The sequence below is a fragment of the Penicillium cinerascens genome (assembly GCF_028974065.1).
Source record: "Penicillium cinerascens strain IBT 15544 chromosome Unknown contig_24_segment0_segment0, whole genome shotgun sequence".
Taxonomy (NCBI): domain Eukaryota; kingdom Fungi; phylum Ascomycota; class Eurotiomycetes; order Eurotiales; family Aspergillaceae; genus Penicillium; species Penicillium cinerascens.
Window position 1 is genome coordinate 2271907 of NW_026695290.1, and position 25110 is coordinate 2297016.

Here is a 25110-nt window from a genome sequence, read left to right on the forward strand (position 1 = left end):
GCGAGCGCGAGCCGCTCCGAGATCTCGATCTATCTTCCTAGCTACATTTCCATAGTTCACCGTCCACAGCTGCACCCCCTTACAGCGGGCCCCGAGCCCCGTGGAGACTGTGCAGTGCCAGTTCATCATGCTCGGCTTCGGTCCCTGGGTTCTCTTCTCTGCCATTGCCGAATAGTGGACTACCTCTGTCTTTGCTTCGGGGCGATTCTTGATGCCGCGTCTGCTCCGGTGGTACCGATGCCGAACTGACAAAGGTTGACAGGTTCCGACTGCCTTCCAGCATCCAGGAAAACCCTGAGTCCGACAGGGATGGCCGGACAAGATTTTGCTGCGACCTCTCTCGGCCTGCTTCGGCCTGCCCGTCAGGGTTCTTGCTGTTTGTGGCGGTGCTGACATTCCTGGAAATACCACCTTCGGCGCGTGGCGCCGTAGCATCCGCGCAAGGCTGAGGCGCACTTTGCCGATCCTTCTGCGCCACATCTTCAGAAGTGTTGACGGCGGATGAGACCGGCGGTGATGGAGGTAAAGGTACCGAGCCAGCGATCTCCCCGTCTACTTTAGGGTTTTGCGGGGCAGAGGCTACTGGCAGTGACAGTGATGAATCCTCGAGACATTCCCGGACGAACCCAGCTCGAGCCAATGTCTGCATCACCGCATTGTTGGCATTCGGGTCAAGATCCTTCGTGGTGGCGAGTTGTGAACGAAGGTCTTCCAGGGCCTTGCCCAACGCACTCGCCAACTCCCTGTTCCTTTCCTCAAGAAGAGTCAACTTCTTTGCTAGTCCAAGCTCGGTGGGCGTTGGCTTCTTCGGCACTGCGTTTGGTACTATTGTAGAAGAAGGTCTGCGAAGTGAGGGGCCAGTGCGAGGCCCTGGCTCGTAATGCATAGTTTGCATGTTTCTTCTGGCTTCCGTCACGGCCCCGCGAACGGCTTTGGCTACACCCCACGACTCAGTGCGACGCTGAATTCCATGAGAGACATCTTGAAGAAGCGTCTCAAAACCCTTGGGACCAATTCTAGTAGGTGACGAGGTGGACGAGTTGCTGCTGCTGCGGTTGCGGAATTCTTCCCAGAGATGTGCCGTTCGCGCGGGTCTCACACGGGATTGGTTAGGGCGCTTTGACTCGGGCTCTTTGCCAGAGTATTTTGAAATGATAAAGCTGCCTCGCTCCGCAGTTGGGTTTTGTTCTAGGTAGAGCGCATCGTACACGAAAGTTTGGGGTGTATGTGGTTGAGGAGATGGGTATCGTAACAGCATCGACAATGCACCCGAGTAGTCTGCTTTAAGCACTGGAGATGCGTTAGTGATGCATGCACAAGGAAGCTCTCGGGCCATTTATCTTACATTGCCAGCGAATCCGGAGCAGCATCGCGATGCAGGTAAAATCCACAAGATCAGACCGAAGTCCATGGGCAAACAATAGATCCCACATCATGAGGACATCATCGAAGGGGAACTCTCGTCCAAATAGTAGGCGCATCCAGCGACTTGGTATGGAATCAGCACAGCCAGGGGTCACAGACATCAAGATACTCACGTCAGGAAGATCTGAGGTAGTACATCCACAGCGTGCAGATGTTCCGCTAATTCGTGGTCTATAATCATTAGGGCCTCGTTGTGAAGGTACTGGCACCGGTTCACAATCGGAATGACATCTATTTCGCCATTGGCTGACCGAGTCTCGCTGTGTTCGTAATATATGCGAGCTGTCTGCATGACACAAAGGAACAACGTGAACGAATCGTGTTCCACAAACTTGGGGTCGAGGAGGTCCAGCATTGAGGCATCTTCCTTGTTGTCGGTCGACTGTTGTGGTTCCGGTTGAACAGAATCTCGATCAACCACCCAGAGAATTGGGGCCAGCAGCTCGTGCATGCCTTGTCGATACCCTACATCGGGGTTCAGTTTCGAGTAAACAAACAAGACATCCGTCAGTTTCTTCTTTGTCGCTGGCTCCTGGAAGAAAAAATTCTCTTGCATGCATCGGTCGACATCTTGCAAAATCTCGGCGCGCAGTTTCTCGTCGTTGCGGAGCGTTTGCCAAGGAGACTAATCATTTGGGGGATTTGGTCAGATAAACAAGCCCAGTTTGAGCAGTACAGCACAGGTCAAATAGCAGCTTACCTCTTCGTCGTCCGCCAGCGGATCAACAGTAGACTCTACATCATCGGGATGCTCGACAAATTTCAGGAAATGGTCGCGAAGCGCCTTGTATGCCTCTCGTGACTCTCCGAGCTTCTGTGACCACTCCTCCCGCTCGAGGCCCTCAAAGAGCAGAAACACCTAGAGGATAAATGAGTGCTAACTTCAAGGCCGTGTCGCATTATGTCCACGGACCTTCCAGCAAATCGATCTCAGCCCATCGTTGCACAGCTTTCCTTCCTGTTCCGCTCGGAGGGCGGCCCGCAGATCAGAAGGTGTGTCATTGTCGGCGAACAGGATCTCCCATCTCTTTCTGCCACGAGTCAGCACTGGCGTCTCTGTTTCGGTGCCCTGAGTAGCTACCTGGTCTCCTCAATAGTTCTCATGTCATGCAGTGGTGGCTTGGGGCTGTGGAGGAGAGAGGAACCTGTGGTGAGGGGAAGCGATAATGTTAATCCGCACCTCTTATCGTGCCGCTACGATTCGGAGACACTGAACGTCTCCGAATCACATACTAGTCCCGACTACAGTCGAAAGCGCGGTAACCTTAACGACTTCCCGACGGCGGTCTCATTTCCATGCAACCATTCACCTCTTTATGATCTGCGAATTCAATGTCGGCAGACTTGTTGGCTGAGTTTGGCCAGGGCTCTGGCTCTGCGCCGAGGTCCGGCCAACCCCAGAACACAGAGCTACAAACAGACTCATTGATCTCTGGGTTTGATCAATCCGACGATATATTCTTTGGCGGGTCGCAACACAAAACCAATTCCCATCTTTCCGATCCAAGAGCGCCGTCAACTCAGTATGCGCCTTCAGCTCCCAAGCAGCCTCCCGCATTTCAGGCATTCGATTTGCCTAGACAACATGATAGCGACATTCTATTCGATGCTACCGAGGACACACCTGCGAGCGAGGAGGATGATGACTGGGGTGAATTCGAAGGTCCAGAAGCTAGTAGAGAACGAGACCAGCCGACCACCTCCACGGCCATGACACAAGAAGCAAAAGCTCCAGCAACCAGACCTCAGCCTCAAGTCCCGAAAGCCCCGAAAGCCCATGCAACAGTCGACTTATTAGATTCTCTTTCCTTGGATGACACATCACCAGCTACCCGTCAGCTTCCCAAGCCGAGCCTCCAGAAAACCCCCCAAGCCAGGTACCCTCCACCTGAACCATCATGGGATGACGACTCATTCGGTGATTGGGGAGATTTTACCGATGGTCCTTCTACCAAACCAGTTCCATCAAATCTCAACCCAAAGAAGGCTCTGCAAGCCATAAAATCCACACCTCCACAACCAGGTTGGGATGACACCTTCGAGGACTGGGGTGACTTCACCGACGGCCCAAGCACAGTGCCAGCACCCCCAAAACCAACCCCCAAACTAGCCTCACAACCCTCAACCACAAGTCCACCATCACGAAGCTTCATGTCCTCAACACCAACATCCCCCCCAACCGTCCGACCAACCAATATCCCCCCACCATCCGTCCTCCTCGAACTACTAGTGGACCTATTCAACAACCTCCAAAAAGAAGCAGCCACCGCAAAGCGTCAAACACAGTCAGGTGTTACAACAGCAACCACAATCCACAACACACTCGAAACAGCATCTCGCATCATAGCCGGCCGCACGTTGCGCTGGAAACGTGACACCATCCTCAGCCAAAGCATGCGGATCGGACCCGCAGGTAAACCAGGTGGAATGAAACTAAGCGCGGTGAACAAGCACGAAGATGTAAAGGAAGAACAGGACGCCGTGGATGTATTGTCCTTATGGCGTGAGCGCGCTGCTCTGTTCAATGCGGTTATCCAAGCTGCGGGGCTACGGCCTATCCCGCCTATTCCGAGTCCCAGTGCATTGAAGGTTATTACAGCGAAGCCGGAGCAGGGGGGTATCAAGGCGAGTCATGCTTGTGCGCTTTGCGCGCTGAAGAGAGATGAGCGTGTGCTCAAGGTTGATGAGGATGTGCAGGATAGTTTTGGGGAGTGGTGGACAGAGCATTGGGGACATACGTGGTGTCGGATGTTTTGGGAGAGGAATTACGGGCTGCTTGGGCAGCGATGAATATGATCATGCCATTACGATTAAAAGAAAAGGTGGATTACATGTGGCCAAGGGGAAGTTACGGAGATCAGAAGAATAGCAAATTACTTGTCACCACGCAGGTGAGCATGAGTGAATCAGGACACGAGAAGATATCCCGCAAAACACCGGTTCCTTAAAAGAAGAGAGTAGATACATGAGAATATTAGGATCAGAGCCAGAATCGGCCAGAGCCAATCGTACAGGAACTGCCCTGCGGCGTGGCTATGGGCGAGCCAGACCAGGCTAGCTGGAGGTGCACCGCGGCAAATGGTGAGGGCCACAGGGAACACGATACATGAGATGTAGAGTCAATCCCATGCCTCTTCGTGCAGGCATCTCTGGTCACCATGGGATCCATGTGGGCGTGCGCTGGAGATGTTTTTCTTGCCCACGCGAATTGTTCATGGACAATCGGTGCTCTTGACGAACACCGGGATCCCAGTGGGATTCGGCATTGAGCCATGCTCCAGCGATGGAAAGGCTTTCAAAGCGGCTGACGGAGTGAAGATCGGGTCAATTTCAGATGGTGACTGCAGCCGCAATTGGAACAATGGCGAAATGCAGAGGCCAAGAGGGACAGGTACTCGAAAGTCATCAATTTTAGAAACTTTGGGCTGAAGGGGCCGCAGGCTGTGGAGACATGATCGTCAGCGTCTGAAGTGGCAGAGAGTGTATGGGGTCTTGGCATCGTGGTACAACGCAAAGGCACTTGGCACAAGATAAGAAGCACTCGCAAGAGGGGTCTTCCGACTTACAGGACTGTTCAGAATACTGTTTCGCTTATTGCGTCCCTTCTTGATGTGACTCTTCAGGGCAGCTGAATCCAGTGGCTTCAACAGTTCGAAACTACACAAGAGCTCGCCGGAGACGGACATAATAGCACCCCAGTTGTCGAATTCACCACAATACTGCGAAATAATCAGCAATTGCCCTGGAAGAAATCATGCAGAGAAAAAGAAACTTACATTAGGCGCAGAGAATACCGTCACCAGGATCCGGTCCTGGTAGAACTCATAACCATCCTCAACCACCATGTGTGCGCGGCACACTAAATCAAAGTCGTGACGCTGCAAGAAGTTCATGATAACCTTCTTGCCGAAACAATAACTCACACCACGTTCGTTCGGCTCCCAGTCTTCCTCCATATCTGCCGGGTCACTCCACAGAAGATCGTTCAGCAGCCCATAATCGGGAACATCGGTAGGCCGGGCAATACCGCGAATATCGTCCATGTGTGACAGGCTGGGCGAGAGACCGCCGTGAACGCAGAAAATCTTACCTGCAACGATCGAAGCAATTGGAAGGCAGTTGAAAGTGTCGATGAAGGTCTTCCAAATCTTGATGTTGCAACGCCGTTTGCACTCGTCATAGAATCCATACACCCGAGTGACGTTGGCGCACTCGTGGTTTCCTCGAAGAAGGAAGAAGTTTTCCGGGTATTTGAGTTTATAACACAGCAACAAGAGAATCGTTTCCAAACTCTGTTTTCCTCGGTCGACATAGTCGCCTAGGAAGAGGTAGTTCGAAGCTGGCGGGAATCCACACATCTCAAAGAGTCGAATCAGATCGGTATATTGGCCGTGAACATCGCCGACGATTTTAACGGGAGCAGACAACTCCAACAACGCAGGCTGGGAGAGGAAGAGCTCCCGCGCAGCTCCACAGATGGCGGTAATTTCCGCATTCTTCAGACACACGGTCTTCGTGACCTTCGTGGAATATCCCGCATCCAACAGTCTAGTGATCATGTCGTCCAGGTCGATCGACTTCAGAGCGCCCATACCCATCCCGGGAGACCCGGAAGTCTCGATGGCGGGGTTGAGGATGAAATCCAAAATTGGGTTCAGCTGGTTCTCCCGCTTGATCAAGATTGACTCTCCTGCGGCCTGAGAAGTTCCGGCGGGAGGTCCGCTCGATGGAGGAGCATCCGACACGTGGTCTACCTCACCACTCTGCTTCATGGCATTCGAATCCTTATGGCCTCGCTTTAGACTGGTCGACAGCGACGGAGACGGCGGGGGGTCGGGAGAGGCCGGTCGGGAGGTGCCGTCAGATCCGATGGACTGGGTAGAGAGACCGGCATTGGAGCCAGGTCGGCTGTTGGAAGATTTGACGGAGCCCGCATCAGACCTGTCATTCTGGCTATCGGTCTTGGAGAGGGCCGTAGTCGATCCCCGAGGACTGTCGGTGCTTCGAGCTCCAGGGATTTTGGAGCGAATGGAGCCGCGGAAGGAGCGGAGGGATTCTTTGGTATCGGATTTCGAAAAGGACGGGTACGACTGCAACGGGTCGCCCCCGTCGGCATTGCTCTTGGAATGCGACTGACCCATTACTGCAAGGCTGGGGTATCTGCCAAGCTTGGACTGGTGGGATCGCGCGAAGGGCGTTCAAACCGCTACGCCGAGAAGTTCCCCTGGCGGTTGGAATGTCTTGGCTTCCGGCTTCTGATCGATTCCACGAGTATATTAAGCTTGCAGATTCTCAGTGCAAGGGCTGAAGCGTTAGGTTGAAGGGAAGTTTCTGGACGGAGCGGACACCGGTAGGCTTTGTTTCCCCGGTGTGCGAGAGGCGAGGCTGAGGCCGGGTGGAAAAGAACGGATTAGGAGAGTGGATCGAGCGACCTCTGTGTAATGGTGGAATGGCGACCGACTAGGCTTGAGGCGGTTACAAAGGGGTAAAAGGGCAGGTCGAAAAAGCTGGGTAGTGTTGGCAGGCGGAGCTCCGAGGCACGGGCTGAAGCCTCCTGCACGCGGGATCAGTACAGGCGCAACTGATACGGAGTGAGGCGACAGGGCTGAAACTCCACACGAGTTCAACGGGCTATGTGGAGGTGTTAGGGCAAAGCAAGGGAGGAAAAATGGGGGAGAGATGGAAGTCAAGTGGATTTGCGGGAGGAGGAATGCGTCATTATGTAGTGTGATTTGGGGGGAGGTATTTATTCCACGGGCATGCCGCGGGGGATTCATGGACGAGGAAGGAGGCAGCCGGATTCAATAACACTTACTGTCAATAAAGGATGAGAGGAAGGGAGAGAAAAGAAGGAGGGGGAAGCGAAGATTTAGTGTCTATCTCTGTTCAACAAGTACTCCGCCACCGCCGGGACGTGTGAGGGTACATTCCCAGGTTTCTAAGGTTTCTCAGCTCAGTTGCCTTGCCCGGTTCTGGCCACAGCTCGATTCGGGGATATCATTATCTAAGCCGTCGGATCATCCCCGGGCCGAGCCACTTTTTGTGTTCTGGGCCCTTAGTATAGAGAGAGTCTAGGTCTATTTTTGTTCCGGTAGCTTGAATTAGCCTTTTGAATGTGTGCACGACTCTTGATGTGAGTCGAACTACTTTTTAAGCTTGGCACGATGTGGCAAACACGGAATCAACTTGAAACCTCCCTCAACCCCAGCGACAGGCGATAAGAACGACGCATCATCCATCAACATTTAAATTCAGCCCGACTGCCTGGGCTTGTGCGAATGGGCATACCCGGCTAGCCTAGTTGCTTTCACCGAGCCCACCCGGCCAACACAGGCGAGCTTAGACCTCCGGTCAGGGCTCCTATCAGAGGCGGGATCGGGCTGAAGCGCCCCTCCGGACGCCACTGATCGCTACAAAGAACAAGGTAGATATGTATCATAGACACGCTTATCCTGCAGCTAGAAGGGGTGATATTTCCTAAGCCATAAGTAAAAAGGAAGTCAGTGACAGAGACTTCCTGGCCTTGTTGCAGATTGGGTGGACTGGAGCCGCACAAGCGCTTGATCCTGCACGGAAGGCACACCACTGCACACTGCTGCATGCCAAGGTATCTCCGTGGCGGAGACACCGCCCTTTCCCCTCCACCCACATCATAGGAGGCCAAAGGACATCGAATGAATTGCCCCGCTGGACAGGCTATCAATCATGAGACCTGCTGGCCAAGTCGAGAAGGCCCTGCGAGGCAGCTGCAGCACTCCCCATGCCACGTTGATTGCATAGCCGGAAGTAATGACCCGCCTAAGCACCGCCCTTGGCAGCCCCGCCTTTCACCCCTCGTGTTAGCGGAAGTAAGGACTAAGGTAGTGCGGAGGGCGTAGGGCAGAAACCGGGTTGTCAAGATCAAGGCGGGATTTGAGAACCAGTGGGCTTGGCCCGCCTGAGCCAGTCATATTGGGGTCGGTTCTCATTGGAAGGGTGTAGGATGAAGTAATGTCTCGTGAACACCGCCATCGTCCATTCCAAGGATCTATTCCAGCTCAATCTTCGTAATGTGTCTTCCGGGGATCACAATGAGTCCAATGAGGCGGCTGGTCATGTTGACTTTGACGGTTGTGCTGTTGTTTTCTGAGGTCTTATCCCACGACTCAGTCTCCTTTGCTGCAGCGGCTTCTATGGCAGAGGGCGTCGGGAAACGGTACTCGAAGGAGTTGGCGAGGATGACATTTCGCTCCTGGGATACGAAAAATATCATGTCAGCACAGCCCAAAAGCCCAAAAGACACAGTTGGGATCGAGGGATCTCCAAGCTTGATCACAAGGAACTGCTTACCGAGTCGGTACATTTGAAGATGCCCACGAACATGCGACTGTCGGTGGTGTGTATGCGCAGTTGGCGACCGAGAAGGCCATCCAGGTATTGAACAGCCTGTTCAGTGTCCATTGTCTAGGCCTGGTGATTGAGACGGAGTGACGGAGTTCCGGTGGTTGTCACGATCAAGGCTGAAAGTGACCAAAGGGAAGAAGGCAGCTGTTGTGGTGCCTGAGGCCACAGATTTGGTGAGGTGCGACGGTACTCGCCGTTACTCAGAACCACATACCTAGAGCTTTATGTACTGTACGAGACGAAATAAAAATAACGAGCTATATTATTTTGAAGATTCTCGCAGCTCTTTCCCTCAATCTAGAGATCCCTTGGAAGAATCTTGGATTTTGCAAGATTGATGCTTTAATTGCACACGTGCCTAACAGCCTCATCAGGTACGCATCCAACTTTGGACCTCAACATTGCAAGCCCCTGCAACTCTTGGCTCAACAACTGCAACGATAGGAATGATTCGACGCCTGTGTGGCTAAGTATGTTCATTCAAATGTTATTACTTTCATCGCCTATCCAAATACTTCCAGCGATACTCAACGCCATTATCATGAAACGCCAGGTCCTCACCGAGGACCAACCTAGAGAAAAGGCCATAAACCCCTTGCTTGAACAGCTCAAAGGTAACACGGGAAGAACAAGTGGTGCCTCCACATACAGCGACCTGCGCCTAGTGGACAACACGAGTCATAGATGGAGAATCACATCCATCCCACCACGCCCATATTTGACGCTGAGCTCGAACCTTCACTGCTTTGGTCGGTGTCCATGTCGATATCCATGTCCATGTCCATCTGGTTAAACCCGGGGCTCATCGTTTCGCTTCCGCTCGAGCCACCCGCCGTGCCCATGAAGGCTTGACGTCGGAGCATATCATCGCGGTCAATAGCAGTCTCGTTGGCTCGGGGCGCCAGCGCTTCGCGCGATGGTCGGAAAGGCGATGACGCCTGAGGTCGTGGTTGGAAGAAGCGCAGAAGTGTTTGCTGTCGCGGATCCACGATCTCTGGGGAGGGAAGGGTTGGCTCCAAGTCCATGGCCTCATCGGTTGCACCATTCGACGCGCCATTCTTTTGCTGCTGTTGTTGGGCGGAGAAGATCCAGCGGAGGGTTTTCTCTGGTGCCGGTCAGCACTGGTCTCAAGCTTACATTGCGCAAGCGAGCAAGCTTGAAGAGCTGCCTCAGAATGCGATCAAGGAATGTTAATTTAGTACTCACGGTACACCACCTCATCGCTTGGACGTCCATCTCGGAAACGCTTTCGGGTTCGGCTGTGAAGGTGCTGGGAGCTATCGGCCATGGCCCATTCCCCGGGCGCGGGAGCTGAGGGCGCGGACGGCATCGCCGAGAAAGATGCCTTGCGCTTGAGAGACATTTTGGCAGCAGTTATCGTTCAATTCAAGATGATGCCTGAGAGCTCCCCTGGCACAATTGCGTGTTATAAACCCGGTTCTGCAGTGGAAGAAGAGCAGAGTTGCATCCGAAGGGCGAGAAAGGCTGGATGGGCCTGGGGAATGCGCGCCAGATTCGCGTCCGGAACACGCTAGTCCATTTCGAGCTAAATTGGATTCTGGTCATCGCCGCTTTTACTTCTACACCAAGATAACTACGAGAGAGCTTTATGTCTTCATCGTCCAAAGTATCCAGTAAGTAATTGACAGAAAGGCAATTGTGCCCCAGGTGCTGGTTCATGGGTATATGAGTAAAGTGGTGCATACCACATCATAAGTATACATAAATACTCAACAAGGCAGTGGTCATCATTGACAAACGAAACACAAAAGTATTCTCATCCACCCATTTCGAAACACCTATAAAATAAAACTTAGAGCTACTGAGCAGCTACAATGCCACCATATGCCTTATTTACTTCGGTGTGCCGTAGGCCACGGCAGTCGGTGTCCCGCAGCCTTGCTCCACTAGAACGGCCGTCTCCCCCCGCTCCTCCTTACTCGGAGATGATCCCATCTACACTTCCGCGCTCGACAACATTGAACCTCAATACAAGAATTCTCACAACCATGCCTTCCCGAGAGGCTTCTCACGCTGGGTCCTGGTACTCAGATAGTACGCGGACCCTAACTCGCCAGCTGGATGACTGGCTCGCGCAGGTCCCGGACAGAATGGACAACGTCGGGTCCCTCCCAGTCCCCGGAGCGCGAGTCATCATCGCACCGTATGTCTTCTAGCAGCACATTTGATTGAACCTATGGCATGGACACTGATCAACTAGACATGCGGGATACTCTTACTCGGGGCCCTGCGCGGCCTACGCATATAAAGCACTTGATTTGACCAAGGCGTGAGCTTACCTTGCAAGCCTCCCACTGAGATATCTCTAATTGCAGCTTCCAGGAAACGAATCTTTATCCTGGGACCTTCGCACCATTGCCCGCTCTCGACGTGCGCCCTGCCTCAAGTCACCTCCTACTATACCCCGCTCTCGGACGAGCCGCTTCCGCTGGACACGGAGCTAATCGCCAAGCTCCGGGGAACGCAAGCGATCAAGCCAAATGGAAGCACGGTCAGCTTTACCACAATGACCAAGTCCGTCGATGAGGACGAGCACAGCATCGAGATGCACCTACCTTACATCCACCGTCTCTTGCAACTACAGCACCCGAATACCCCAACTGCACAATATCCACCGTTGGTCCCAATAATGGTGGGCAGCACATCAGCTGGAACAGAACAAGCTTTTGGTACTTTACTAGCGCCATATCTAGCTGATCCCTCGAACGTCTTCATCATCAGCTCAGACTTCTGCCACTGGGGTCTCCGCTTCCGCTACACGTACTATGTACCGCAAGCCCCCAAGCCGGGACCCAAGCTACCCATGTCTAGTGAGATTCTCCCACAGCCAGGAATGGACTCCTATGATGTACTAGAGAGCATTGACGCAGTCTCGGCCGGGCACGCTTTGCAGCGGCGAGACCGCATTTCAAATCAGGAACCCGCCATTCACGAGAGTATTTCGGCATTCGATATCGCCACCATGACTGCAATCACGACCGGGTCGGCAAGGATCTTCCTCGATACTATTGACCGCACAGGGAACACCGTCTGCGGCCGCCATCCGATTGGCGTGATCATGGCGGCACTCGAGGTTGTCACGGCCGATAAGCCGGTAGGCAAGCAGGGCCAATTCCATTTCCTGCGGTATGAACGTAGCTCCGACGCGGTGGATGTGAATGACAGCTCTGTGAGCTACGTCTCTGCATTGGCTGTTCTTTAATTTGCCTCCGATGGCATTGTTTCTTTCCTTTACACTACGACCTCAAGAGGGGGCCGTAACCTCATAGTGGCAAGATGCCCAATGAAACCTAATTTCGGAATACATGGTTTCAACGAACGGGCTTTACTTTTGTAATAGACTCGCCTACATTTATCACGAGAAGTTCACATGTAGAACCAACTACTCACTTGTCAATTGGAACATCAATTCCCCATTTCCCCGGTTCCCGGATTTTCATGTCAGCTGGCGAACAAGAGTTGTTTCTCACTCTGTCCTATCGTTGGTCTCCCAAAGCCATGATGTGTGTCATAGGTCCGGCGTATATCCGACATTCGGCAGGTCCATCCTGGCTCAGTATTCAGCGGGAGAAGTCCATCACAAGATCAACGCTCAGCACATTCTCTCTGGGGTTATGTCGTACGGCCGAATACAGAAAATCGGCATATACAGCCGATGCCAGGTCTACTTCAGGAACGGATTCCTGAAACAAGCGGACGTAGACTTGAAGTAGGAGTAATGATGTATCCAAGAGGAAAAACTTGCCAATCAGTAGACATCCAGATTAAAGTTAAGGCATGCCCCTAGGGTTTGAACCGCTGACAACTATGCTTAGCCCAGTGGGTTGCACAGTGGGCTTTGTGTACCCGGACTCATCATCCACACATCCCCAGTATGCAGGGCCGAGTCTGAAGCATGACAAGCGTGGCCAACCCCGTGTCAAGCAGAAACAGATGGGGGGTTCTTAGCGTTATCAGAATTTCGGTAGATGAAACTCGTAGATTGATGGGAACAAGGGCGCGATCTGATCGGTCTCTGAATCAGGGCCCAGGGGTCCGGTCAAATCAATCTGCGACCCTTCCTCAGCCACCGGCATCATCGAAGGTTTTCATGGAACTTGCAGATCCTTAGTTTAGCCCCCGGCGCTAGTGGTGGCTGATCGCGATGGCGATCCGGTATTCATGTCACATCGGGCCGCTGCTTGAACGTCGCCTGCCTTGCTACCTTCTTGAATTCACTTCCTTTTTTTTTTGCTGCTGATAGCAAGGATCGTGAGTGGATGGGGAACATCCCTTACTGTTCACCGCTCACTGTTCACCCCGCAAGTCCTTAGCGCCGAGAATCACGGTCTGACACGGTGATACTGTAGCAGCCATGTAATCCCCCGTGACGGGGTTGATGTGTCTTCTAAGCGCTCTTTGGTTGATGGCTAAATTTCTAGGGGTAGTAGGATAAGGTTACAGGCTCGAAGGGTTGGAGAATGGCATAAAAGAAAACTCCATTTGTTGCTGCCCTTCCCTTATTTTATTTACATCGTCACTCTCCTTCAATTCTTGTAAACATTCACTCCTTCATCTCGAATCTAGCATTTCATATCTGGCATTTCGCATCACGGAACTCAAGCCCCACCTGTCTCACAACACGAAGTAACGCGAACCATGCTGTATCCACTCCTTCTCCCAACCCTGATAGGGCTCCTAGCGCCATTTACCAACTCCCTGGCATGCCCTGCACCCTCCCCCACGACTATCACTACCGTTACGACCATGGAATCTTTGGCAGCCCCGTCTTCGACTTCGACTGGAACCACTGACAGACTGGTGTTTTGCCACTTCATGGTGAGTACCTTGTACCGGGAACAGAATCCCTCGCACCCCCGATAACGAACACCGATATTAAACATGGATCTAGATTGGTATCACCAGCAACCGCCAGAGCTCAGCAGATTACGACGATGATATGAAACGCGCCAAAGACATGGGCATTGACGCCTTTGCCTTAAACATTGGAACTGATCCCTACACTGACACCCAGCTCGGCTTTGCCTACGATTCCGCCGCTCGGAATGGAATGAACGTATTCCTGTCCTTCGACTTTAACTGGTGGCATATCGACCAGGCCAGCGCCGTCGGCGCCAAGATCAGCCAGTATGCCGACCACTCTGCTCAGCTCAAGGTCGATGGCAAGACTTTTGTTTCTTCCTTTTCGGGTGACGGCATTGATGTTCCTGCTATGACTTCTGCGGCGGGACAAGATCTCTTCTTCGCGCCTAATTTCCATCCTGGCCAGGGGGACTTCGACGCTATTCAGGGGGCGTTGAATTGGATGGCTTGGCCTAATAATGGCGATAATAAGGCTCCCTCGGGGGGCAAAGATGTCACCGTGGCCGATGGCGACAAAGCCTATATCGCTGCCTTGAACGGCAAGCCCTACATTGCCCGTAAGTCTTCAGTGACTGAGACTGGATGTTCATTTTACTGATTGTGTAGCTGCCTCGGCGTGGTTCTCGACTCATTATGGACAAGAGGTCTCGTACAGCAAGAACTGGGTATTCCCCTCCGACCTTCTTTGGTACAACCGCTGGCGAGAGATTCTGGAACTCGGTCCTCGTTTTGTAGAGATCATCACTTGGAATGACTACGGAGAATCGCATTACACTGGACCTCTCTCGTCGCCTCATACGGACGACGGCGCATCCAAGTGGGTGATGGACATGTCAGTATTGCCCTGAGAAAATCCCACGTGCAGACTGTTAACCATAACAAAAGGCCTCACGACGGTTGGCTCGAGATGTCAAAGCCGTTCATCGCAGCCTACAAAGCCGGTGTCACCACCGCCCTGGACTACATCACCGAGGAAAAGCTAGTCTACTGGTACCGACCCACGCCAAAACACGTAAATTGTGATGCCACGGACAACACGATGCAAGGCAACCCCAACAACTCCAGCGGTAACTTCTTCCGTGGCCGACCCAACGGATGGGAAAGCATGAAGGACGAAGTCTTCGTCGTCGCACTCCTCAAATCCCCCGCCCAAGTACTCGTGCAGTCGGGTGACCAGAGTCAATCCATCCAGGCGCCTGTGGGAATCAGCGCACACTCGGTACCTATGGGCGTAGGCCAGCAGAAGTTTGCTGTCACTCGCGACGGGCAGACGGTGCTGTCGGGGACCAGCCTGAAGGACATCGTGGACACCTGCATTTGCGGGATCTACAACTTCAACGCGTACGTGGGGACACTGCCAGCACCATCCACCATTGACCGACTTCAGCCGGCCGGGCTGGCGATGCTGTCACAGGGGCTGAAGGTTGCGTGCCCGACGAATACTTTGGGGGCGAGTGCGGTCAGCGGCGGGGTTGCAGTCGAGACTGGAGCTGCGTGAAAGGTTAAAACATTGAGGGTCGGGGAGACTTGAAGAATAATGAATGTACACTAGGATCAGTCGCTACAAAATGAGAAATGTACTCTCTCGAATACGGGAAAGTCTCAAAGTGGGACCGGATGTGTTGTCTCCGCAATCTCCTTATCTCATTCGATCCGAGGATCATCACACCGACTCTCTCCCGAAGTCGGGGCTTTGTCTCTGCTTCGGAACAAATGGAACTGTTTTCAGGCCGTGCCTGGCTAGATCACCGGGTCTTAGGTGTCAGCAGATCCTGTATAAAAGCATTGAATCTCCTCGGCTCCACCAAATAAACTATGGCCCGCTTCAAACAGGGTGTTTTCTCGTGGGAGGACGTGCTCGTCCAGCGATACCAGAGTAAGTGATTAAGTGATCTCACGGCTCATTGGGGTGTCACTTTTGCTCACGCGACAGGCAACAAACCTCCTCCTCTACCACGAACCCGCTGCCGCACTCTATCAACATGGCAACCACAGCCCCGATGTCATCTACTATCCCGTCTATCACCCGAGCTCCGGCTCATGATCTGGGAATACGTCCTGGGTAACCAGCGCCTACACATAATCCAGCGCAGTGGCCAAAAACTCGGACACATGGTATGTCCGCTCAGTGAAAACCCAACATCAGATAAGGCGCGGCGACGGATCCACGCCAACTTCTGTGAGATCTGCACCGGGGCTGGAATAGCACAACCCGTGAAAGACGTCGATCTGCGCCACCGAGACATGCTACTAGGCCTCGCATTGACGAGTCGACAATTGTATGAACCGAAACACTGGAAGCATTGCGCTTCCCCCCGGGTGACCGTTCTAACCCGCATTCAATATTAGACACCACGAGTCCATTCACCTCCTCTACACCCTCAACACCTTCGAGTTTAGCAACCCCTGGACCCTATCTTACCTGCGCCCGACTCTGCCCTCGGATCACTGGGACTGTATCCGAAACGTCGAGCTTCGCTGGTCCTTTCCAGGTCACTGGCTTCCGAGCAAAGACCCCGTGCGCGCGGTATACGTATCTGCAGGACGCGCGCAGTGGCTGGAAAGCTGTCGCATGCTAAACATACTCCCTGGTCTGCAGTCGTTCGTGCTGGTTCTGGACAGCAGCTGGTTCTGCGAGCCCGTGGAGAAACTGCCATTGTTTCTCGAGCCCTTGAGCGGACTACGCGTGAACTGTCCGCGGGGACTTATTCGGCGGACTGTGGTGCTGGACCCCGGATTGTTGGAGATTAGCTCCGATGAAGAGTCTACTTCAAGCTCCGTCTCCAGTTCCAGCTCGGCTTCGAGTGGTGCGAGTCCGCGGCCGGTACTTCCTTCGCACGTCTGCTCCGGTTCTCAGTTTGCGTTGGCTGGGATTGCGGATTCGAAATCACTTGCCCTGCCAACCAAGGGAGACTTGGCGCTTGCGTCGTGGGAACTCAGACTGCAGGGCCAGTCGTACTATGTGCACGAGCTGGACCGGATCGGCGAAGACTTGCACCGGAGGGGTATCGACTGTTGCATCACGACACCGTGAGGGAGGTGGAGAAGCTGCACGAGCAGCAGGAAAATTGTCGCCGAATCTAATATGACCGCTCGCATATTTTCCTGCCTATGGCTAGATTACCGAGCGTGTCGCGTGATGATGGAGATAAACGTAACCCAGTAGGTATTGCTATACATCTATTACGTCCCGGACACTAGTAAATAAGCAAAAATATGGAAATCCGCAGAACTACTGAACGGAATACAGACTGGGAGAGGCCATAACTGGGAATCTAATGACGACACTGAAGAGAGTGCTGGAAGCACGTTATAATACAGGACATTCCCGGTGTCTAGGATCTCGGCATTAGTCTGTATCACCACGTGCGCCTCGGGAAATTGGAAATCACGAGGTGTTATGTTGATGGTCGCCGTCATAGCCGGGCTGTTGCGACTTGCATTGTTCCTGAGGGAGGCTGGCCTCGTGTCTCGACTGTTTATACTTTTCCTTGTGCGTCATGCGCTGATCTGCATAACTCTTAAGCATACTCTGCCGGCTGAATAGAGCAGCATAATTAGTTTTGACGGTATCCTCGGCCCAGTAATAGAGAGTTTGTGTGCCAAAGACGTGGGAGAATCTCGGGTCAGGGATTGCTTCTTGTATTTGGCGATTGAGGCCAATCTGCCTGAGCGCTTCTCTGGGGCTCATATTGTCGTAGCGTGATAACTTTAGAGAGGTGATATAACCACAGGCATATGCCATAAGATCATCCGGATTTCGGTCAGGCTCGGGGCGGTTGAGATATCTGTCGTAGATGAGGCGCGCAGCGCCTGCCACAAATCCAATGAACTCAAGGGCTTCGACGCTCTCTTCCGCCATCGGAATGTCGAAGGTCTGGATGGCATTGGATTGGAAACCCCAAGTCTCCATGGACGCTGATAAGGTGGAGGAGCTTGACATAGACCTCGGCGGACTAAATGCTGCTGAAACCTTTCTCTTCCTGTTGGGGAATTGTGTCCGTGACAGAGGCTGGGGCTGGGGCAGGGGCAGGAATATTGCATCCTCCTCAATGCACCTGATTTGGTCCTGCGTAAAGACGCCTGGACCAGGAGGAAGGTCCCAGGAAGGTCCTAGAGGGACCTCCAGAAAGGACATAATAGTAGGGAGATGGAAGTAGATAGAAGTGTTAGAGAGCTAAGAAAATGGAAGTATAATAAAGACAAGAGGAGAATAGAAGAGGAAGAAGAGGATGAATGTGGAATAGAAAGGATTATGAAGTGAAAGTGAGATAAGAGTAAGATGAAAGTGAGACAAGAGTAAGATGAAAGTGAGATAAAAGAGAGGTAAAAGTCAGATGAAAGTGAGATAAAAGTGAGAGGAGAGAGAGAAGAGGATAGAAGTAGAAGAGGGAACGTATTAAGAAAAGAAAGAATGTTCATTCAAACTAGGCCATTTTAAACCAAGTCATTTTGGTTGGCTATGAAGCCTAGTACAAAAAAGGTATACTTAAACCCATGGTTTGAAGGCATAGAGCACTACAAGGAGATAAGAGCGGCAACAGGCAGGCGGTTGAGGGTGGCTAAAATGACTTTAAGTGAATGAAGCTGAAATGCTTCATTATTCAGAAATATATGTCACTAGGGTCTTGGTTATATCTTGTCTATCACCATCCAAGCAGAATTAGAGTCATAGTTTAAGATACAAGGCCACATATTTAACATTTAAACTGTCTGTTTACTCCACTCGCCCCGCGCACGGATCCGTTTGCCCCAAGTAAAGAAAAGAAATGGCACGGGAATCAGCACGGCCGCGACACAACCGAAGACAGTACTGCCCCAATCCACACCCAATTTATGATACATGGGAAGAATGAATAGGGGAAACGCACCCGCCGTCATTGACCGCAGAAAGGTATTCGCGGCTATAGCACTGGCGCTGAAGCGAGTAAAGGTATCAACCAAATAGTTGATAGTTGCCTGGAAGATGGTCGTAAATCCTAGACCAATAAAGCCGATGCCAATTAAAGAAGGCCAATAATTGATGTTTGGGGAGGAAGTCCCTGCTCTCCAGTTAGATTGACGATATTCGTCGGGTGAAGCTGAGCTTACATCCAAAGATAAAAAGGCCGGCCGTGAAAGCGAAGCCACCAATCATCATCGGTGGCAGTCGGGCTTCTGGAACAGGCCTGTTGTTATTGGCGCGAAATTGTTTAAAATAGAACTTGTTGTTGTAGATATTCACGGCAGCGGCGCAAAAGACACCGATGAGTAGAGCGATGAATGGGAGACTTCCCACTACTGGATCCCAGCCGCGAACCTCTTGGTAGGCGATAGGGAAACTTTCAAGATTAGCATACAAGATTCCTATACAAATTTAGCATGTTAGCAAAAATCAAAATTCAGGACTACGGACGCTTGATACGTACCATACACAAAGGCGGCATAGATACTCATCAGCAGACAGATTGGTGTTCTCAACATCTGGACGGGACGGATCAAGTATTTATGTGACAGTTCCTTCAAGGAGATGTCCCACTCCTCGTGCTAAAACAATGCCTTAGAAGTAGTTCAGACAGCCATAGCTCGGATGCCTATCATTACCTTGGCATGCAATGCCCAATTTTTGCCTTCGAATCGGAGTTTCCGGGCTTTGTATGATAGTAATACCGGAGCGTAGCTTTCGTCCAAGACCAGGATATCCAAGACCACCTGCGCCATCATAACAATGCCCGTCAGGTACTCGATCCAACGCCAACCCAGATAACTCGTGGTTATGGCGGCCCCGATGAGCGGTCCAAGCAAAGGCCCTCCGACCAAGGTGACAGCGTACCCAACCACGGCGATTCCGCGCTGCTCAGGTGGCCAAATATCTGCCATTACACCTCCCGTGTTGCTAACCGGTGCACTGCCGAACAGGCCAGCGAAGAATCTTGTGATGAGGATGGTTTGGATATCCTTGGCAGTCGCAGTTCCAAATGCGAAAATACCGCCTATGAAGTAAGGCTAGCCAGCAGTCAGTAAACGAGTTGTTCGAAAAACACCTAGATACTACCGCAAACCTACCACGATAACGACCCATTTCCGCCCGAACACTTCACTCAAAGGGGCCCATATCAACGAGCCGATTCCGAAGCCGAAAACAATCAGACTCACGCCCGAAGCCGCAACTTCCGGTGTGGTATTGAAATCCTCCGCGATTCGTTCAATTGCTGCTGAGTAAATGGCCGATGCGAACGTTATCCAACACGTAGTGAGACCATATAGAAACGTCGTGATCACCTTCTTCCGGAAAGGCCAATTTAGTGGATGATAAGGGTCATCTTTGCCGGCAAAGTCCACCAGCATGGCTGGCGGTGTCGCCTCGTAGAGATGGGGGTGTGCTAAACGCTTGCCATCCGATGTACCTTGACTTTCCCTTCTTTTACGAGCTGTTAGTGACCCATTATCACCGGCATTTGTCGCCTTCTGGGGTGCGGCCAGCTGATCTGGCGGTTGGTTCGACATGGTCAATATGGATTCCCGCTCCAACGTAGTCGTAGTCGGGGCTGCCTCAGATGGCTGTTTAGTAAACGTCGCAGAGACTTCTGGCTCCTCTCGTGCAATAGTTCTGCCCCTGAACTACGACATGCGTTGGTATCCCGGCCCTGAAGGTCTCTTATGGCGTCGACACTTGTGGCGAATTAGTGCTCGTTGCCCTCCCCTCCCCTCCCCTCCGCTCTCCTCCCGTATGGAGTCGGGGTCCGGTCAAGGCCGAATGTATTTGAAATACGAACTACACTACAACGCAAATTCCCCGCACACAATTAAAGCTGAGTTTAGCTTATCCAAACGATAATAGTGTCTTCATCTGCAGAGATTCCTGGGCTTTGTAATCTCCTTATGTCGAGTTGAAAATCTGGTAAATCACCACTGTCGGGCTTATTTAGTTTGTATGGTAACCACGGGAATCACGGAAGTACGGTGCCGTAACGCACTATAGTTGTCTGAGGTCTCTCTATCAATAGATCTCATCCTCATCTGTGAAATGGGATATTTTTGTACGTCGTCTGCCTAGGGAGCCCGACACTTTATCTAGATTTTTGTTCCATTCTATCTTCTGGGCTTCATATCAAAACACAAGCGTGGATTTAGGACTTTACTGAACTATATCTCGTCATTGTTACAGCGAATCGAATACATTTGGTCCAGAATTCGCATTAGAAGAACCTTCCAGCCTATTTTGCAAGGTGATCGGCATTGAGTAGAAGATCTGTAATGCCCGTGGCTTTACCAAATCACGACTGTCGATCCTCGAGTCACCACGGGAAACTGACCGGAACACTCGCGCATCCAGAATTAACCAACCCATCCGGTGATCCCGGCTGTGGTTCCGCAAGACTCGCTCCTTCGTCTGTAGCTCGTTTGTCTCCTCTGGTCCCTCAGAGGGAGGAAGCACATCAACAGTGCAAGCGACTTTCCGCAGTAGTACACACTAGCTGATTCTGTCTCGCTGGACGGCCATGATAGTCCAGAACTAGCGATCGAGCGACCGTGCGGTATCGCCGTGTCGCATCCTCGTGATACAGGATACACCAACCGCTATGGGGAATTAATAACGGCCGCATGATAAGCGACCATCCCAATAAGTACCGAGCCGATTTTTGATAAAGCCCCTGATTTGTACATATATCCCTGCCCCTGTGCGTACGTATGCAGATTTCATCTCTAACCTCGGTACTTTTACGCATCAACCGTAAGGTACAACCTTGGGAATAAAGCCGAGATGCATAACGCACGGAATTCGGAGTGACGATGCCTCCGGATACTGGATTCTGGGCCCAGGAATCCAGATTTTGCAAGTCTGGATTCCTGCGTTGGCGTGATCGGCCCTCCTCGCATCGTGTCTGCAACCGGGTCCAGTTTATTTAATCCACAGCCAACGAGATGGGCCCGGCCAACACATCGGCAAGATAACTACCAAACAATCCACGTACCCTAGCCTAGGCGTCGTTCACCAAGTACAGTACGCAGATACCAAGTCCATCTCCGCCCCTTTTGCCGTAGTGAGACCCTGGACCCACTCGGCTCCGTTGCTCTAAAAATATCCACGGACCTGGCGCTACGCCTTATGTCTCCACCGGACTGAATGCCGGAGTGAGTGTTATTCACGAGTTCGCGTTTGTGTTTACATAGAGCATACAAGGAAATCGTGGTAGATAGCAGTTAAACTATGTGGCGAGTAGGACTTGATTACTGGAGGACTCGGCAGGCCGCGGATTTTGCGTCCAGGGGTCCACGATGCTCCACTTGCAGGGTGGGTCGCCGCTAGGAAAGCCATCGCGGGGGATAATCGCACATCACAATCAAAGGGGTATTTTTGGGGTACGGATTACTCCGAATTTACTAGCTTACTATTTACTTGATGGACTGGTATTGAGGTTGAGAAATAATTAAGAATTGGTATTGAATAGGGTTGGCAGAATTATAGAAGAGTGAAAAGATCGAGGTCGCTGGCCCAATATCAGGGGGAAGCGAAGACAGGCGAAGGAAAAGAAGTGGCTGCAAAACCGTGTCTCGTAGTAAAACATGTGCCGTCAGGTTGATATAAAGCAAAATTCAAAAGAAATCAAAGTCGTCACCATTGGCGCCGTGCAGAACCATGCCCAAGCCAAATGCCATGATGCGAAAGTGTAGAAAACCGGAAATCCGTAGTCCAGGCAAGGCATTTAAAAGCTCTTACTATATCATGTGGTATAACGATGAGAGTTGGATATGAAAAGAGAAAGATGTATCGTATCGATAATTTTGGTCGGTCGTATGTGGGAGGTGATGGTCCGCGATTGATGTGGGCCACCGTATCCAGCATCACCAGCCTTGCTGGTGTGCGGGTCAAACAAGGGAGTGTTCCGAGTTAGTTTGCGGTCGCGCTCTGGTATGACCAGGATGGGAGACCCGGTAGAGCCAGCGGTCGCTGGAAATTCCAGCCACGTGAGTAGTGCGCTCATCTTGGCTCCGGTCGGAGGCGAATCCGCGTTACCGCAAGGATTCAGTCGAGGGCGCCCGGTCCTCTTATCAGCTCAGGGCTGGAGGATCAACGAGTCGCTCGAGGGTTCGACAGAAACAGGGAACCCAAATAGGGCTTTGGAAAGCCGTGAAGAAAGAGAAGGTAGAGTTGTCCTGAGGATTTACCGTCCACCGCCCGACCGATCAGGGCCGGAGTGGCCGTGACGTGCATTTGCGCGTTGGGCCTCAGCCTCACGGCGCGCATCGGCGTGCTTCTGCTCGTCGGGGCGACCAACCAGGCTGCGCGGCAAGAGGTTGTTGATCTCAGCAGCGAGAGCAGAGGCAGTGTAGCCTCGAAGCTCCCTCTCCTCGCGCTCGTCCTCCTTGACTAGGCGAGGCAAATCAGTCTTGCCCATGTTCTCACGACGCTTTCGTCGGATTTCGTGAATGGACCAGAGAACGACTTCTTCGGGTGCACGAGTGCGAGGGCTGCCGTGCTTGGGAAAGTTGCGAACGTAGCGGCGGGTCACGTCGGTCGCACCGTCGATCGAGAAGGCGATGCAGTAGGAGATCTTTCGGCCCCAGCCTTCGGCGTAGAGACGGGGCTGGTCCCAGGCCTCCTCGCACGCATCCACATGCACCCATCGTTTCTGGTGCTCCGAGTACACCTCCGTCCAGACGTAGTCCTCCGAGTTCCATACCCAGCGGACCCGTGCTCCGACCGCGCGGCAGAGCATGCTGAAGCAGTTGGCCCATTCGCCAACACGGCCTCGGCGCGATCGCAGCAATTGCCAGACATCCGAATATCGGGGGAATCGCTCATATGCGCCGCACGAGTTTCCGGAACAGCGGTACAACTCGACACGGGAGGCGCCACGGGCGGCCTCCTCGGCAGTCGGTGGCGTCATGCCCTGTGCGATCGTGGGCATGCAGCACTGGGCGCACGGGGGGTTGTTGACGAATTGGAAGAAGGATCGCTTGAACCACCTGGCAAACAAGGGATGTTAGTAACGCTGGGGCTCGGGATCCACGCAGGGTCTCGACCAACCTCAACAATGCCCGAATAACACAATCCTGATAGCCCCATTCCGGCTTTCCGTCCACGCTGGCGGCCTGGGCCTGCATGATCTGGCTTTCCTCCTCGGCTTCCGAATACAGACGGTCCAAGGGAATGACGCACAGGGCCTCGTCGAGCAGGCCGGGATTCTCGTATTTGGTCGGTGTCACCGACAATCCCTTGAGCAGATTGAAGAACTTGAGCGAGGCGGGATCCTGCGGAGGCGATGGCATGATGGGCAGGCCCCGGAGAGCGGGTGAAGATGGCGGTTGAGGCTGCGTGGCCGGGCGGGAATCGGCGCCAAACGAGGGGGGCGGCGGAGGCGCTCTGGACGGGGGCGGAATGGAACCGGAACGAGGAGCAGGCGACCGAGAGGCTGTTCGTGATCGAGAGTGTTCCTGGAGCTGGTTGAAGCGCTTGGTACGCATCAACTGTTCGAACTCGCGGGTGAGTGAGACCGCATCATAATCGGTCGTGGCGGGTTGGGACTGCGCCCGGTGATGAGGTCTGCCGTCCGCCATGGTCGGGGGAAAGTCAACCTCGGCGGCAGACTAGTCGAAAGGACTCCAGATTGAGTCGGGGTGAAAGGACGCTGAAGAGCTGGGGAAAAGAAGGAAGGAAGTTAAGGGGAGAAGGTAAAGAGGAAGTGTGGGCAGCGTACAACAAAGCTGCGTACGGTGTATTACGAGCGTCGTCAGCGTCTTGCCCCAATCACGGGCCCCGCGCCCAAAGCCGCGTGTGCGAAACGGAGCCAAGAAAAAAGACCCTTTTTTTCCTGTAACTTTGCTTTCCCTTGCACACGTAATGACTTGGGCTGGCCGCGCACGGGGTTGTACGAGGGCGTCGTACGCAGCCCTATACTCTCCAGTCTCCTCTCTCTTTCTCTACTCTGCCTCTACTCGTCTATTGCGGATGCATTGGAACTCTCATCCATCTCGGCGTAGAGGTGTCCAAGTATACGGTATCCGTAACCGTATGCGGCCCCCTACAGTAATTACGGTAGCATAGCCCGGACAGGACCCTGCCTGAGGGCAAGTATGTATAGCGTCAAGATGAGGGCATGGGTTGGCTTGGGACGAAGATCTCGATGATCGTCCCGTGTCTCGACGTGTACCCTATAACGCGTTCGACGCCCAAGGGAGGACCAGCGACCGGTGGCGGAGACGCGCAAGCGTCCGTCTTGGCAGAAGGCACGATCGGGCTAGAGCCTCGCTGGGGTCCATGCCGCTAAACCGGATCTGGGAGTGCTGACACGGTTCTTCGATCAAGACTTCTTGACCAAGAGATAGACCCTGGGCAGGGGGCTTGGCATCTGCCGTCGCAGTCCAGAATGTCCTGCCTGGTATGACTCGATGTTCCTGTCGATCCGATGCAACCACGCTGTTGGTCCATCCATC

The 25110-nt window shown here is 52.8% G+C and overlaps 11 protein-coding genes across 11 annotated transcripts; 4 read left to right on the forward strand and 7 right to left on the reverse strand.

Moving 5' to 3' along the window:
- Positions 1–79: 79 nt before the first annotated feature.
- Positions 80–2549, reverse strand: N7498_003959 (GTPase-activating protein GYP6; the record flags this gene model as incomplete). The annotated part of the gene is made up of 6 exons (XM_058451021.1): positions 2507–2549; positions 2339–2456; positions 2126–2284; positions 1539–2050; positions 1346–1488; positions 80–1290 (listed from the first exon to the last, which is right to left on the reverse strand). Exons 1-6 carry the CDS (start codon positions 2527–2529, stop codon positions 80–82), a joined length of 2166 nt encoding a protein of 721 aa, XP_058310483.1. The 5' UTR covers positions 2530–2549.
- Positions 2550–2757: 208 nt separating this feature from the next.
- N7498_003960 (uncharacterized protein) lies at positions 2758–4215 on the forward strand (the record flags this gene model as incomplete). The annotated part of the gene is made up of 1 exon (XM_058451022.1): positions 2758–4215. One exon carries the CDS (start codon positions 2758–2760, stop codon positions 4213–4215), a length of 1458 nt encoding a protein of 485 aa, XP_058310484.1.
- A 513-nt stretch (positions 4216–4728) lies between these two features.
- Positions 4729–6566, reverse strand: phzA (putative serine/threonine protein phosphatase; the record flags this gene model as incomplete). Its single annotated transcript, XM_058451023.1, has 3 exons — positions 4729–4866; positions 4992–5144; positions 5202–6566. 3 exons carry the CDS (start codon positions 6564–6566, stop codon positions 4837–4839), a joined length of 1548 nt encoding a protein of 515 aa, XP_058310485.1. The 3' UTR covers positions 4729–4836.
- Positions 6567–8452: 1886 nt separating this feature from the next.
- N7498_003962 (LSM domain-containing protein) lies at positions 8453–8865 on the reverse strand (the record flags this gene model as incomplete). Its single annotated transcript, XM_058451024.1, has 2 exons — positions 8453–8656; positions 8755–8865. The coding sequence occupies 2 exons, from the start codon at positions 8863–8865 to the stop codon at positions 8453–8455; spliced, it is 315 nt and encodes a 104-aa protein (XP_058310486.1).
- Positions 8866–9500: 635 nt separating this feature from the next.
- On the reverse strand, positions 9501–10171 carry N7498_003963 (uncharacterized protein; the record flags this gene model as incomplete). Its single annotated transcript, XM_058451025.1, has 2 exons — positions 9501–9913; positions 10015–10171. The coding sequence occupies 2 exons, from the start codon at positions 10169–10171 to the stop codon at positions 9501–9503; spliced, it is 570 nt and encodes a 189-aa protein (XP_058310487.1).
- Positions 10172–10817: 646 nt separating this feature from the next.
- N7498_003964 (protein MEMO1) lies at positions 10818–12031 on the forward strand (the record flags this gene model as incomplete). The annotated part of the gene is made up of 3 exons (XM_058451026.1): positions 10818–10972; positions 11030–11098; positions 11152–12031. The coding sequence occupies 3 exons, from the start codon at positions 10818–10820 to the stop codon at positions 12029–12031; spliced, it is 1104 nt and encodes a 367-aa protein (XP_058310488.1).
- Positions 12032–13467: 1436 nt separating this feature from the next.
- N7498_003965 (glycoside hydrolase family 71 protein) lies at positions 13468–15190 on the forward strand (the record flags this gene model as incomplete). Its single annotated transcript, XM_058451027.1, has 4 exons — positions 13468–13647; positions 13721–14249; positions 14299–14524; positions 14578–15190. 4 exons carry the CDS (start codon positions 13468–13470, stop codon positions 15188–15190), a joined length of 1548 nt encoding a protein of 515 aa, XP_058310489.1.
- A 317-nt stretch (positions 15191–15507) lies between these two features.
- On the forward strand, positions 15508–16726 carry N7498_003966 (uncharacterized protein; the record flags this gene model as incomplete). The annotated part of the gene is made up of 3 exons (XM_058451028.1): positions 15508–15568; positions 15626–15971; positions 16042–16726. 3 exons carry the CDS (start codon positions 15508–15510, stop codon positions 16724–16726), a joined length of 1092 nt encoding a protein of 363 aa, XP_058310490.1.
- A 354-nt stretch (positions 16727–17080) lies between these two features.
- N7498_003967 (uncharacterized protein) lies at positions 17081–17830 on the reverse strand (the record flags this gene model as incomplete). Its single annotated transcript, XM_058451029.1, has 1 exon — positions 17081–17830. One exon carries the CDS (start codon positions 17828–17830, stop codon positions 17081–17083), a length of 750 nt encoding a protein of 249 aa, XP_058310491.1.
- Positions 17831–18396: 566 nt separating this feature from the next.
- On the reverse strand, positions 18397–20019 carry N7498_003968 (MFS transporter; the record flags this gene model as incomplete). Its single annotated transcript, XM_058451030.1, has 5 exons — positions 18397–18734; positions 18784–19038; positions 19101–19218; positions 19276–19677; positions 19738–20019. The coding sequence occupies 5 exons, from the start codon at positions 20017–20019 to the stop codon at positions 18397–18399; spliced, it is 1395 nt and encodes a 464-aa protein (XP_058310492.1).
- A 2819-nt stretch (positions 20020–22838) lies between these two features.
- png1 (peptide-N4-(N-acetyl-beta-glucosaminyl)asparagine amidase) lies at positions 22839–24234 on the reverse strand (the record flags this gene model as incomplete). The annotated part of the gene is made up of 2 exons (XM_058451031.1): positions 22839–23643; positions 23705–24234. 2 exons carry the CDS (start codon positions 24232–24234, stop codon positions 22839–22841), a joined length of 1335 nt encoding a protein of 444 aa, XP_058310493.1.
- Positions 24235–25110: the final 876 nt, after the last annotated feature.